The sequence below is a fragment of the Oculina patagonica genome, chromosome 3 (assembly GCF_052425735.1).
Source record: "Oculina patagonica isolate OP01 chromosome 3, crgOcupat, whole genome shotgun sequence".
Taxonomy (NCBI): Eukaryota; Metazoa; Cnidaria; class Anthozoa; order Scleractinia; family Oculinidae; genus Oculina; species Oculina patagonica.
The window spans coordinates 17249370-17264103 of NC_135760.1; the positions used below are offsets into that span (position 1 = coordinate 17249370).

The window sequence follows — 14734 nt, forward strand, 5'->3', positions numbered from 1 at the left end:
TTAGTATGTCCGATTGAGAAGACCCTCATTATACAATAGCCCAAGGCAATTGCTGAACCTGTCAATTGGAAGAGGCTGAAAAATAAGCGATCTGTTAGTTTCAAATAGAAAATAATTCTCTCGAGTTAGTGCGAGTAAGATTGAAGTCTTAAAAAATACTAATCATTTATTGGGCTTCTTGGTTGGAATGGTTGTTGTATTTATCAGTTTAGCTTTTCAATTTCCATAGGGTTAGTGGACTGTAAATAGGTGCAACGTTAAATAAATATACCTAAATGTTTCTTGTGGAGGTTGAAGTTCTTTTTGGTCTCACAAACACTCTTTACTAACCACAAAAATCTAACCCTAGCAAGATGGGCCATTTACAACAAATATGTGACATACGCCCTGGATCAATACCCGCCGACTAAGTCATTCACCCGTTATGAATGCCTCTATTGTTTTTCAGGGCTAGGGGTATTCTTGTTACGTGTTGCTCGTTCTGACAGTTGGCGACCCTGTATACTGGTAGCAGTGTCGAGAGCGTCAAGTGTGGTGAAAAGATGTTTGTCCTTATGTATATTGAAGCCCAATATTGTTTCTGGAATTAAAACTAGCTGTTCAAGTACCGTTGAGCCTCTCCAAGGATAAACGCTGCAAATATAAGACCAATATAATTTTTTTTTCAATATTATAAGATTCTTTTGATACCTAAGGACACTTTCCTATGAGTTTGAGTTTGAGGCCACAAAAAAAAATTAAGGAAAACGTAATGTGTCTTCTATATATGTGTGTAACGATGACAGACTGATCAGCTATCAGCTACCCTAAGCACTTTTAACCAGTAACTATAAACTCGCCCCACCTACACAATTTTACGAACAAACAGCAATTCTTGTGAGACTTCCGGTTACTCGAAGCTCCGACATCCGGTTTCTTATCTCTTGATCTGGGAGGGGCCTGGAAGCTAAAACCGAAATAGCTTTATATGTTTTATAATTTTGACAGAAACAGTATTTGAAATTTCTACAAGAGGTCACAACAATCTCAGAAAAAGCTATGATTCTGTGGGGCAAATTATTTTCTCGTCCTAATGCACGAGTGTGTAAAATCTCTTCTATGGCTGTGAAAAGAGCGCGGTATGGAATGCAGGCGTGGAACCAAAGGTAAGCTCGGATCCATTTTGTTTACATCTGGCTCAAAAAGAAGAATTTCCGTGCAGTTTACTATTATTCTTGAAGTTTATTGAGTTTATTAGCTGATAAAGTAAAATGATTTATTCCTTTTTAATTATATTGACGCTTTCTTTCTCTGCGGCTGATGAAATCTGCGACAGGAACAGTGGAAACTCTGAAAACTGCAAAGACATACCCGAAGTAAAACGCGCGAACTTTTACACTTCAACTCGATCAAGTATTCAGGACGTCAGTATTTCGACAACTGTGACTCTAAACGACGGCGTAAAAATCCCGATATTTGGCCTGGGAGTCTATTTAGCGGGATCTGGTCAAGAAACTCGAAATGCCGTGCTTTGGGCCTTGGAAAATGACTACAGACAAATCGATACAGCTGCGAGATATATGAATGAAGAAAGCGTTGGTGAGGCCATTAGAGAGAGCAAGATTCCTCGAGAAGATATATTTGTTGTTACTAAGTTGTATGACACTGATCATGGATATGAAGAAACGTTAACTGCTTTCAACAAGAGTTTAGGAAAACTCGGAATGGAATACGTGGACTTGTATCTGATACATTCTCCTCTTCCTGATAAAGTTGTACCTTCATGGAATGCCATGCTTAAGTTGCAACAGCAAGGGCTGATCAGGTTTGTGAGATTTCCAATATAGCTGACATGCATATAATTTTTGTTATATTTTAACTTGTAAGATTTTAAATGTTTACTTTAGCTTGCAAACAGGCTCCCAGGGACAGTCTATTGGGGGGGGGGTGGGTGGCAACCTCATTTCTAGGGTCTCTCTCTCCATGCCCTCCAGAGTGCTCTGGAAACCAGAGAGAGAAAAACCCTGGAAACGAGGTTGGGTGAGTGGGGGAGTGGTGTTGGTGCAAATGGCCATATGGAGAGAGGCTATGTTCAAATTCTCCTAACCATCCATTTTGTGAAACACATTTTTATGCTGACCCCCCTCCCCCCCTTTCTCTCTTACCAACTCCCGTAATTGACTATATGCCTGCATAAATTTATGTGCTCCCACCCCCTATCTTTTTCCCAGCATCAAATTAGTCACACCCCCCTCCCCAACCTATTTGCATTAGTCCTCCCCCCCCTCTAAATAGTGACTGTCCCCTTGTGGGATATGGGACAAAAAATAATTCTTGAGTGGAGTTTGTCTGGGAAGGAAGATCCCACAGGGCTCCTGCTTATCCATGATACCAGAATCTGGTATCATGGATCTGATTGAATGGTTAAATTGGTGGTTGTTAGCAGCTTTGTGATTAATATTAGCCTAAGCTAGAACGAGGTTCAGGAGAGTCCTACTCAGATCCCACTGAGTCCTACTCAGATCCCACTCTGCACCTGTCTCAGTAAGCAGCCCCCCAACTCTTTCCTCCGCAGAGGCCCTCTTTCGTGTTTCGTACGGGCTGGGAAATGGGGAGAGGTGAAAAGTAAGCACGCGGAGCCTGGAGAGAATCAAAACGAAAGCGTGCGGGGGACACTGGGAAGGGAAAAGGAAATGCGAGAGGCGACTGCTGCTTGCCCTTCCCGTCGTACCCGCGCTGCCCCTATTTTTCATTTTTCGTGTTTTTCGCCTACCTCCCTCCGTGTTTTTCCCCTTCCCCCACTAAAGGAGCCTCTGCGGAGGAGAGAGACCCCTCAATTGAAGGTCCCTCATTTGATGCTGCTAAATTGAATTTTTATGGTACTATATTATTTTACATCTCTTGTTGTGCCATCCTTTCCTAAAAGCTGTCTGATTTGGACGAAGCAATATAGATATCCATTCACAAGTCACTACACATCTCTACAGTGCTACAAATTAAAGCAAGAAATTCTTTTGCAACTGGGGATGAAATCACATGTACTCTTACCACCTTAGTGGCATATGACTTCTTTGATCGTACTTCCAACAAAATGAAACATATTTTCTGATTTTTTACAGGTCCATAGGTGTATCTAACTTTGGTATTCACCATCTTGAAGAGTTGAAGAAGCACTCCACAGTGATACCTTCTGTCAATCAAATTGAAGTGCATCCCTTTTTACAAGAGAACGACCTGGTGAATTACTGCAAGAAAGAAGGCATTGCTGTTCAGGCTTATTCACCTCTGACAAGAGGAGAGAAACTTGGCCATCCCACACTGAAATCTATCGCTGACAAACACAGAAAAACTCCAGCACAAATCTCATTGAGATGGTGTTTACAGAAAGGCTATATTTGTATCCCCAAGTCAAGTCGATCATCTCGAATTGTAGAGAACGCAAGCGTATTTGACTTTAATTTACCTGAGGAAGACATGGATGTTTTGGATGGGTTGGAAGAGGGGTTCAGGACTGGAAAACCCAAAATACTAGAGCCTTGGAATGGCTAGTTACTTAATAGTGAATATTGAATAGGCTAGTTTTGAATTGCGCTCTACTGATCCCAAACTAAGAAGTTAAGTTGAGGTTGAGGGGAATAAAACAAAAGAAATTTCAAATTATTCCCCTGAACCTTGACTTAATTCTTTTGTTTGTGATCAGTGGAGCATAATCTAAAACTGTCATATTTGCATGAAAAAGCAGTGAAAAGTTCCGGTTTGAGCAAACGGATGTTTTCTGGTGCCTTGTATCCTCTTTTTTTTTGGCAACTCAAAGTGGAGCACTGTCAAAATGATATCTGTATACTCAGACAACGAATGTTAAAAATTTATATGTAACACAGGATGTATACAGTATAGCACCTTCAGTTTAGGGAACAAGCTTTTTTTAGGCAAAGTTATTCCCTAAAAAGGTAGCTAGTGCGTAGTTAAAACTGTTATGAGTATGCAACAAGTACAGTTAAACCTTCCGTATGCAAGCCTTTGGAGGTGTTCACTTATAAGAGGTTGACTATAGTGGTTTGACAAGCAAAATTTTGGTATTTTTGAAAAGTGGTTGCTTAGGGGAGGTGGTCTCACAGTATGTCATAATTTATCAAAGACAAGAGAGTTTTTCATTTCCAATAAAGAGCATCTAAACATGAACATTGACGCTGAAAAATGATCTAATTGGGTAGTAAAGGTGGCATGATTGGTCGTCAAACATTAAAAGTGAGCAGACTGTTACGACAACTTTTGCGCTGAAAGTTCAACACATGCTGGTTTCGAAATGGCAGAAAGATTGGATATCACAGACTTCTTTGGAGTGATTGATATTGATCAGTGTCAAATGCATACGCCTTTCAAGTGGCACTACAGGTTTAATGTTTGTACTTCTTTGTGGCGAACACTTTTGAGTGCGAAAGTTTGCGTTACGGTCTGCTAAGCTTCAAATGTTTGACGACCAACGTTTCACATCCCATTAGATCATGTTTCGGCATCACATGTTCACCCTTAGATGCAAGCAACGGTAATTTCTTCATTTATATTGGGCAAAATGCTTAAGTCATTTGGGCTGTAAGCAATATTTAAGTAAGAATCAGAACGCAAGACAAAACATAAGGCAAAAGTTAACAAATAGACACTTCATTTTATACATGCAGTACAAAAAAGTGCAATTATAGTACAAGCCATGCCATTGCTAAGGCTTTCTCTAATTAAGTTGCAAGATTTTTAAATTTTGCAATAAAAAAATTGAAGTTGATTTGATTTTTTACGAAGTGTTTTTAAACCCCTTTAGATAGGGTTAGTGCCTATTATTGCATTATTTAATTTCTTCTAAATTGAATATTTATTATTAAATCCATTTTGTTTTATATTTTTACTGATGTGTTGTATGTTTTATGAAAATGTTATTTAACAGTTCACAGTACTGTTATAGAAATTCTTTTTAGTATAGGCTGTAAAATAATCAAAATTGTATACAGTGCAAGGTTTGGTTTTTTTTTAATCTAAAAATCAATATGTTCATTATACATGTGACACTGTCCAGTCAGTGGGAAAAAAATGGTTGGTTCGAAAGGTTCTATTCTTTAAAATTACCCAGGTAGAGGGTTTTACTGCATGCAATGTAGCAATTTCTCTGATGTCAAAGAGGTGATAGCAAAAGATTAATAAACATTTATAAAGATGCACAGTTACATATGACAAACAAAACCCTTATCAACTCAGTGATTAACCTTCCACTATTCAATATTCAACAGTTAGTTATCTTTTTAATTATAGGTTAGGCCATCACAATAAAATGTTTCATTCCCCATCGCCCCGTCTCTTGTGATGGTGGGTCTGTCGGTCGGGCAAAAAAAAAAAAGAATGAACATTTAAGGGGTCTGGGTTCATTTAAGAAACCAGGAGATGCCGAACCGAAAGATTTTGTTTCAGTCGATCCTGCTGAGAATGTTGGAACAATCGTTAATGCCCTTGGCACGAAACAGGCTTTGAAAACTTAGTATCAATGTTAATTAAAGACAAGGACATCACATCATAGCAATTGTTGTTAATAAAACAAGATCGTGTGCTTGTAAATTAAAGTACTTGCCCCTTTGACTAGTGAATCTGGAATTTTTTTTTTTTTTTTTACATTTCAAAAAAAAAATGGGTCGGTCAGGCAATGGGAAACGAAACATTTTATTGGGATGGCCTTAGCAAAAAATTACCAGTCAGAGAATTAATAAAAAAAAAAATGGAAAAAAGGTTTTTTGCTGACATCTGACATATTTTGTAATCATTCTATGGCTTCTCAAGCCTGTGTGTTACTTCAAGAATGGTAAAATCTGTTCATCAAAAAACTCATCTGTAAACTGCAAGTGGTGCCCATCAGAAGTTAGGAAGTGTAGTTTCTTGTCGCTGTCCATTTGTTTCAGACCCAGCCAGTCCTAAAATAAGGAGACAGCACATGGTTAAATTAAGGTTGCACTCTTTTTGGGAGGCGCGGTGGCCTAATGGTTAGGGCGCCGGACTCCGGATCGAGCGGTCCGAGTTCGAGCCCCGGCCGGGGTCACTTGTGTTGTGTTCTTGGGCAAGACACTTTACTCTCATAGTGCCTCTCTCCACCCAGGTGTATAAATGGGTACCGGCGACATAATGAGCACTGGGGGGGGAACCCTGCAATGGACTAGCATCCCATTCAGGGGGAGTAGAAATATTCCTAGCCGCTTAATGCTACGGAAACCGGGATAAGCTCCAGCAGTGTGGGCTGCTTGGCTTGTGGCTTCTCCTTTCTTGACAGTTTATTGTACCGTAAATGATCTAATAAACGCCCAGGGCGTCTATTACATTTTTGGGATCCTAGGGGAGGCGTTCAATAGATATGAGGCGTTTATTTCAATTTAACAGTGACAACGTCAACAAAACAAATAGTTTTTGTAGTTTGCTAGTGAAGTACGGTAAGATACAAAACAGAGTTTTGAGGTAGGAGACTAATCTATTCAGCACTAATAAAAAACCTGGAGATGATGTTCAAAGTTCCATATCGACGTATTCATCGTCATCGGGGTCAACCACATTGGTGTAGTTGGTCTCTTCGATGTCGGAGTCAAGCAAGAAACTAACTATATTGCGTGATTTTATTCTATAGAGCATTTCCTTGGTTTTTGAGGTGATTTTTTGAGGGCGGGGGGGGGGGGGTATCTGTTAGACAAGGGCGTTTATAAGAGGGGGGCGTCTAATACAAACTCAAATCTTCAGTGGAGGTGGTTATTAGATACAAGGCATTTATTTGTGAGTGGGCGTTTATTACTGTAGAACATTTACGGTACCTTAATTTTGAAGTTGACATTTGGTGCATAGCCATTTGGCGATAACAAGTTAGAGTCAGAAAACATGTTAGAGCAATTCCTGTCCATAATACCCACCTCTTGGTACAGTGGGCTCTCCTGTAAAGTGTACTTTTCTTTGCCTTGTCCAGCCTTATAGAAACCAAACCACTACAAGGCAAACAGAAGGACAAGGTCAGTAAGTTATTTGACTTTAAGTTTCAGAACAATAAATGATGAAGCAGCCTCTGATTCCATTCAATGTACATGTCTTATACAATGCAGGACCAGTTGGAAAATCTATTCACTTATTTTAATAAATCAAAATATTTTTTCTTCAACCCTTAATAATGATTAATTTAAATCAAAAGCTAAAAGACAAAACGTGGCCAAGAGTGCTGGTGTTGTAATCCAGAGGTTCAAGCCCACCACCCTGCCTGAACTTGCTGGATTTGTTCTCAGTCATCCATAGTTCAAATCCTGGGTAACCCTTTGTATATAATTAACAATTATCCTGCGAAATCACGCGGAATATCGCCTGATACTTAGCCAACGAGGCCTACGGCCTCGTTGGCTAAAATCAGACGATATTCCGCAAGATTGAGCAGGATAATTGTTTTATTATTCAACAAATTGTCAACAAAACACATTTTGCAGATAGAAAACTGTAATTATGCAGCGCTTTACAAGATTTCGGACGAATCTTCGCAACCTACGTATATCGTATATCATCCGTACATAACATATTATGTTATGTACGGATGACAGATAACGTTAACATTTTGACCATATATGGGCAGCGCGCACATGTGTTGAATAATAATTATAGCCAACTGGTCTGCCTCCAGCCAGTTGGAATTTTTAACCATGTTATGTTCATTTAAAATATTTGTTTCCTCTGCATGCCTGGAAAACTAGCTAACTAATACCTCTGATTCCTTTGGATCAACCATGGCGTCCTTGGCAAACATCACCATCACAAAATTCTTTAATTTCATCAGGTTCTCCTTGTACTGAGGATTCTTCACCTTTGTATAAAAAACATAATAATATTAGACATTTCACTCCCAGGGGGGGTACTTGCAGTATACATGACGGGGGGTCCGGCGGAGCTTCATATTGCGAACCCAAAAAAATACATGAGCCTGAAATTTTACACCCAAAAAAATACCTGACATCAAAATTTTCTACCCCAAAAAGTACAAGACCTAGCACCTCTATACTGATTTATTCAATCAAACAGACTTTATGACCTAAAAAAATATACGACAGATCTCTTGACCCAAAAAAATACTGAGGGTGTAAATTTTCAACCGAAAAAAATATGTCGGACCTCCCCTTCATGAGTCAAATTAAGTTAAGAAATTTAAGTACAACATTCACCTTCAGTTGGCAAAAATTTAAGAGTTGGGCAGATACTGATAACCAATAAAAGAAATACTGATAAAGCATAACCTGCCCAATAATTATTAATTAATAATTAATAATTATTTCTTGTACAGTGTAGAATCATTAGTTGATATCATTAATAAATTATGATAATCCAGGGCCAGCCGACAGCAACCCATGGGAATTTGACTTTACGTACAGCTCTACCAGTGGGTAGGGATTTTGACATCCACAGCGGCTCTCTCAGTGGAAAATTTGACTCGGTCCCTATCTTGGAAAGTGGAAAGGACCTGGCCAAGGGTGGGAACTTGACTCTTAATGGAGACCCAAGGGTGGGGAAATTGACATTCGAAAACCTGAAAATTTCAAATTCCGTTCATCACAGGGTACCGCCAACGTTAACGTTATGCAACTATCAATGATTTGCCCCAGGATGGGGGGGGGGGAGGGGCAACCCCAGGGACTAGTATCCTATCAAGAAGGGAGTAGAAATACCTCTAGTCAATTCATGCACTGGCTGTAGTCATTGCATTGTGCTTTGGGCAAGACACTTACAGCTGTAACTCTCATAAAAGGATACTGTATAAATGGGTTGGGAGGCCCGGTGGCCTAATGGTTAGCGCGCTCGCCTCGAGTCGAACGGCCCGGGTTCGAGGCCTGGCCAGGGCGCTGCTTTGTGTTCTTGGGCAAGACACTTTACTCTCACAGTGCCTCTCTCCACCCAGGTGTACAAATGGGTACTGGCAAATTTACTGCTGGGGGTAACCCTGTGATGGACTAGCATCCCATCCAGAGGAGAGTAGCAATACTCCTAGTCGCTTAATGCTACGGAAACCGGGATAAGCTCTGGCCTGTATGGACTTTACCTGTATAAATGAGTGGTACTGGTGAATTTAATGCTGGCGGTAACCCTGTGATGGACTAGCATCCCATCCAGGGGGGAGTAGACATACTCCTAGTCACTCCATGCCAGGCTCAGCACAGACTTTTCATTCTTTTCTTTTTAAAACTCCTGGAGATAACTTACCCTTTCTTGGTTGATATCAGCCAAGAAGATGCTCTTATTTCTGTATTCTTCCTCATTCAATGGGTCATGCCAGTATTCTGCTTGAACAAGGCTATAGAGCAACACAACAATTTATCAATGGATTGGTCTACTGTGATTATACACGTGTACATGTGGGTGCAGTCCTGAAAAGGACCATTGTCTATTAAACCAATGGTGACAACAATGGTCCTTAAATCAATAGTTCAATTTTGAACTACTGATCATTAAGATGGTTTCCGCACAATTTTCGAGCAATAAAGGCAAAAATAAAGTTAACAAAAAGACCTCTTAGCATGGCAACCCGCGTTTTAGTACAGCTAAAAAAAACCTGCCAAAAACTTAGCACTCAAGCTGACCCTGCGAGAGAAAAATGGATTTGAAGTTGTCTTTGTTTCAGTTAAAACGGACGTCTTGCACCAGTTTAAAACAAAATGGCACGCGTTTAATACATTTTTTCGAGGTTTGACTTTAATTTTCTCGAGAATGCTTTAGAATTTAATTGCGGGGTCACTAAGACAAATTAATTTCGATGAGATCTTTTAAAATTAATAGTATACAAAATGTTGCCATGCAATGAGTAGATTTTTGGTACTTAATTTTCGCACTCATTGCTCGAACTTTCAGCGGAATCCGTCTTGACTACTAATTTTTAAACTGCAAAAGCGCCCAGGGCCAGGTTGTTCAAAATCTGATTAACACTAACTTAGGATTAAAGTTGTTCAAGGGTTCAATTTCTCTTTTATAATTTAACAGTTTTTATTGCTTTAAATGTTTTGTAAGATTGGTCGATGTCAAAACTGGAGAACAGAGAATATTAACAGACATCCTTACTGAGAAGTTAAATTTAACTGAAATCAAAATTCATGCTAATCCTGGATTAGCCAATTTACCTCGTTCCCAGGGTCTCTCTCTCCCTGCCCCCAAGAGCGGGAGGGGCGGGGAGAGAGAAACCCTGGGAACGAGGTTGTGGATTAGCTTGAACAGCTGGGCCCAGGTTGATCATGTAACATTCCCTTTGGTATAAGTGTGGACAAAACAACTCTCTGCAAAACATCCGAGTACACTTGAGAGCTACTTACAAGTCTTGAATCCAGCTGTTAAAAGACAAGAACAAAAAGAGATTATTACATGTAAAAAATGAATTAGCATGCAGTTATCAGTCATCTTGCAAAATGTAACCATCTTAGGGATGGACCATTATTTTCTTGGAGGGGGGGGGAAGGAAAATTTTCCTCTGCAAACTTTTTTTTTTTAGTTTATGCACCTCTGCAAACAATTTCCCCCCCCCCCCTCGGTTAATTATAGGCCCATCTATCTGGAAAAAAGAAAATACATCCTGCTATAAGTCCTCCCGGATATAAGCCTCCCTCTCTGCCAGATGACAGTACAGAACTGGGCTAAATGTTGCTTTATTATGCGTTTTTAACCTTAAAACATAATTTGATCAACACTCCCGTGGCTCGTTTCTAAACTTTTTTTTTTTAATTTCGCTTATAAGCCCTCCTAGATATTAAAGCCCGTCCGCTTATAAGCTCACCCAAAATGCCTTACGAAGTTGTATAAACCCAGGGCTTTTAACCAGAATTATATGGTAATAAAATCAAGAGTCATGGACTACATACCTTACATAAGCTCCCAGATTCAACAACTTGCTTACATAGGCGCAGATGGTGGAGTTTTCACCAGGGCAGTGTGGAAATCCATAAACACCTGTAAAAAGATCAAACCATCAGAAGTGCCCTTAAGAGTAAGGCAAAGTACAGTACCTGGTTGCGCTTTCTTTCAATAATTATATAACTGTTAGTATGAACATATTAGTTAAAAAGTAAATCCATCAGCAAGACAAAATAATTTTATGTATGTTTTAAAGAATCTTTGTTATGTTACTCAGATTGATGGCAACTAGAAAGAAGACAACTTTGCTTGTTTAATTGATGGAAGTTAGCATTTTTTTTTATGGATTGGAAAACCACGCTCTGTTGTAAAGCTTAGTAACACATAACAACAGCTGCTTAAAGCTAAACTAATCTCCAAGTTCAGATTTAAATTTCACCATGCTTGGAAAAATTGATTATTTAGTAATTCAAAATGAATTATTTTGATACAGAATCAGGGACCAATCCATTACGTCAATTTTACTGTTTTGATCCTTAAAACATTAAAAATTACTTTCACTTTCTAAGTCGGAAAAAGTATTTGCATCTGATCTGTATGGGCATTTACAATCATGGTTCATTGTAAAATACTCATACAGATCAGCTGCTCATGAATATTGTATCTATCACTTCTTATTGCGGTTTTCAGTGATATGAGAACTCTGAAATTCAATCCTCAACTAACGGCTTACGCTTTTTGCTACCGTCAATCATCTGAGCGGACCTCTCGGGAAATAGGAGCTCACTACAACCAGGTCAAAAGGTCACGTCTGTCAGTTGTGATTGGTAGATTTCAATCCTTTTTGTTTGTTTTCGTTTTTCTTGGTTTGTTGACTGTCCCATAATTATGATTGACGGCAGTGAAAAATCGATTTTGAACATCAGAGTTCGCATTTCACTGAAAACTGCAATGACTAATGCAGTCCTCGGCCTCCAGAGATGTTTAGTGAATGTTTATCAGTAGCATGTGGGTCACTGTGTGTGTCTCACCTTGGTGTTGGCCACCAAAGCTGATCAGATTCAGCATTGGAGGGTTGGGACATCTCTGAGCAACAGCACGTCTACAAACAAACAAACAAAAAATAGGCAAGATTGTAACTGCTGCCTTACTTTGCTGCACAGTGATAAGAAAATCATCAAGTTAGAGAAAGACTGCACTGATGACAGACCAGCAATATACCGGTAATGCTAAAAGCAATCAAATATTAGATGACTTCTGACAAAAATCTCTGTTAGTTACTGTAATTTCGTGTAGAATGGTGGAAGCTCCAGCAAACATCCAGAAGCAGGGCTGTCCCCTTGTAAACATTTTACCGCGATCGCGCCGCATTTTTGGCCGCCGCGATTGGCATCAACAGGTACAACAGGTACAACTTCGCATTGAATGGTCCTTACCGTCAAAATGTTTATCTCGTCAGTCGCGGCGCGATCGCGACATTCACGGCGCGATCGCAGCAATTGCAGCGCGATCACGGTAAAATTAAGAGTGTTATGTTACACTTGCAAACAGAGTGAAATGCTACAGGTGAGAACTTCAATGTAACAGCTCCCGAAAAACTTAATGACAGCCCTGCAGAAGTATTTTTTGAGGCCAAGATGAACACTGTGCTGCTATTTAAAAAAAAAAAGCTTTTAACAGTTACTTACAGGAACTGTCCACCTTGTGAGAACCCCAGGGCATTGTATCCATTTTTCAACTTTGGATCTGCAGCAACTTTCTTGCAAACCTCATCTATCTGTTGAGAACATACAGCACCGCATGAGTTTCAACAAAGTAAATTTCAAGACCATACCCCTGGGGGAGGAGGGGACTCCCAAAGGGATGGGATGCTCATTATCTGTTCACTTAGAAGAGTGGCAGCTCACAATGTTGATGATGAAGTAATAAAAATTTGACTAACATCAATTATGGTTAGAATGTATTACCTGGTCATTTACATTCATAAGAAAGCCATTCTCCTGATCCTAAAAGAAATAAATCATTAATACCATTTGACCAAGCTTAATACAATACCGTAGAATTCCGGTTATAAGCCCTGGGCTTATTCAACTTTGTAAGGGTTTTTGGGTGGGCTTATAAGCGGAGGGGCTTATAAGCGGAAGGAAAAAAACGTTTCGAAACGAGCCTCGGGAGTGTTGATCGAAATACGTTTTTAAGTTAGTAAAAACGCACAAAAAGCAACATTTAGCCCTGTTCAGTACTGTCATCCGGTAGAGGGGGGCTTATATCCGGGGGGGCTTATAACCGGATGTATTTTTTTGTTTCCAAGTTGATGGGCCTATAACCGGGGGGCTTATAAGCAGGGGGGCTTATAACCGGAATTTTACGGTACCCCTGGTCCCATGTTTTTCAATGGATAAACATTTTACTAAACGTGACCTAAGTGTTCACTGAAAAAAATTAAAACTTTGCTTTTACTTGTTACCTGTTTAATTGAGTCACCAATCATCAGGGACCGCACATAAATGCCAGGAATTTTCTCTTCCAACATAGTCTTAATATATCCCATGCTGGAAGGGTTACAACAAGAGTCACCTGAAGCAAAACATCCGTCAAGCTTACCACAAAACAATTTTTCAGTAATTTATCAAACACAAGAGACAATGTTTCATCAGGATATCCAAACACTGAAAAGAGAGTTGGAAATACGTTGCCCTGCGGAGTACTTTTTTTTGACAAAATTTGAGGTGTTTGGATAGCCAATGAAACACTGACTCAAGTGTTTGATATATCTTCTCAATCGAAACAAATACTATGGAGCAAACAGAGAAATAAAATCGTAAAAATCTATGCTAATTAAAACTGGGTATCAAAACCTCCTTCATGGTTATGACTTTCTGTTTTAACTTGATGAATTATTAATCAGTTTCAGAATGCTAAGTCAAGTGCATCTAACTTTCAAAACTTACACATAAAATAGTCATGACAAAATCAATAGATGAGAAAGGCACTGGTAATTTTGGAAAAACCTTAACAAAGTTAGTTCACCATCATAAGGGCTAAAACGTCAAGAATTCAAACCAGGATTTTATTACAAAGATTATAGAAATTGGTCCAAATTATCACAGTAGCAAAGGAAAGCACCACGATAAATAAATAACTTTACAACTAAATCTTGTAACTGACAAGTGGGTGGTACTGAAGGTGGGGTGTTATAATATTAATCCAGTTAACACGATCGCCCCTAAGAACGACTGCATGGGAGGCTACCCTAAAATTTGATGGATTAAAATTTTCTACTCGATGTTATTTTAAGATCTTTAGCCATATTCTGTTAAATTACTAACCCATGCCATGCCAGATTACTGCAGGTACTGTTCCATTGCTATCAGCAAAGCAGCAGCTCAAAACCGAAGCTACAACAACGGCAAAACAGAGAAATTGTCGCTCCATTTTCGACTTCCTAGCTGCTAGCGCTGCAGGGGACTCGCAGCAGGAACACAGGAAATCACGGAAGAAGCGGGTGACCTTTCATTCAACAACCAAACTAGTTCCCAAGCTTTTGCAGGTCAACTATGTTTTTTTATAGCACAACTAAAGTAAAGCGCGCGTTCTGATTGGTTAATTTAGCGTCTACTATTTGCCCATGGGTGCACGCTGACGTATGCCTTCAACATGAGCGCGCGCACTGATCTGATGCGACATGGCACAAGAAATTGCCACTACTTCACGAGTTTTTACTTGTTTTCTCGATTTTCCTGTAAAATTTGAAAAGCTAAACATAAGAAAACCATTTCTCCACAATGCTGAAAGACTTTGAGGTATAATGCAAGTTTGAAATAATTCAAAACTTGGTTTTGATTGTATTTTTCTTTTAGGATTTCGTCAGCGT

At 39.4% G+C, this 14734-nt stretch overlaps 2 protein-coding genes across 3 annotated transcripts; one reads left to right on the plus strand and one right to left on the minus strand.

Moving 5' to 3' along the window:
- The first annotated feature begins 996 nt into the window (after positions 1 to 996).
- LOC144645384 (glyoxal reductase-like) lies at positions 997 to 4633 on the plus strand. Its single transcript, XM_078504953.1, has 3 exons — positions 997 to 1145; positions 1316 to 1804; positions 3099 to 4633. Exons 1-3 carry the CDS (start codon positions 1039 to 1041, stop codon positions 3526 to 3528), a joined length of 1026 nt encoding a protein of 341 aa, XP_078361079.1. The 5' UTR covers positions 997 to 1038; the 3' UTR covers positions 3529 to 4633.
- Positions 4626 to 14342, minus strand: LOC144645407 (palmitoyl-protein thioesterase 1-like). 2 transcript variants are annotated; one of them, XM_078504982.1, is made up of 12 exons: positions 14190 to 14342; positions 13328 to 13437; positions 12828 to 12866; positions 12549 to 12637; positions 11892 to 11962; positions 10869 to 10956; positions 10326 to 10340; positions 9226 to 9316; positions 7739 to 7837; positions 6909 to 6980; positions 5797 to 5930; positions 4626 to 5400 (listed from the first exon to the last, which is right to left on the minus strand). In XM_078504982.1, the coding sequence occupies exons 1-11, from the start codon at positions 14293 to 14295 to the stop codon at positions 5808 to 5810; spliced, it is 903 nt and encodes a 300-aa protein (XP_078361108.1). In that variant the 5' UTR covers positions 14296 to 14342; the 3' UTR covers positions 4626 to 5400; positions 5797 to 5807. The 2 variants fall into 2 exon arrangements, with proteins under 2 accessions (XP_078361108.1, XP_078361109.1); XM_078504983.1 differs by lacking the exon at positions 4626 to 5400 and having other exon boundaries at positions 5421 to 5930; positions 6909 to 6962.
- Between the last annotated feature and the right edge of the window lie 392 nt (positions 14343 to 14734).

Coding starts and splice junctions, on each gene's coding strand:
- LOC144645384 (XM_078504953.1), top strand. CDS start 1,039: ATGATTCTGTGGGGCAAATTATTTTCTCGTCCTAATGCACGAGTGTGT. Junction 1,146..1,315: donor ATGCAGGCGTGGAACCAAAG/GTAAGCTCGGAT, acceptor AATCTGCGACAG/GAACAGTGGAAACTCTGAAA. Junction 1,805..3,098: donor CAACAGCAAGGGCTGATCAG/GTTTGTGAGATT, acceptor GATTTTTTACAG/GTCCATAGGTGTATCTAACT.
- LOC144645407 (XM_078504982.1), bottom strand. CDS start 14,295: ATGGAGCGACAATTTCTCTGTTTTGCCGTTGTTGTAGCTTCGGTTTTG. Junction 10,957..11,891: donor CTTTGGTGGCCAACACCAAG/GTGAGACACACA, acceptor ATCTTTTTACAG/GTGTTTATGGATTTCCACAC. Junction 7,838..9,225: donor CTGATATCAACCAAGAAAGG/GTAAGTTATCTC, acceptor TTTTATACAAAG/GTGAAGAATCCTCAGTACAA.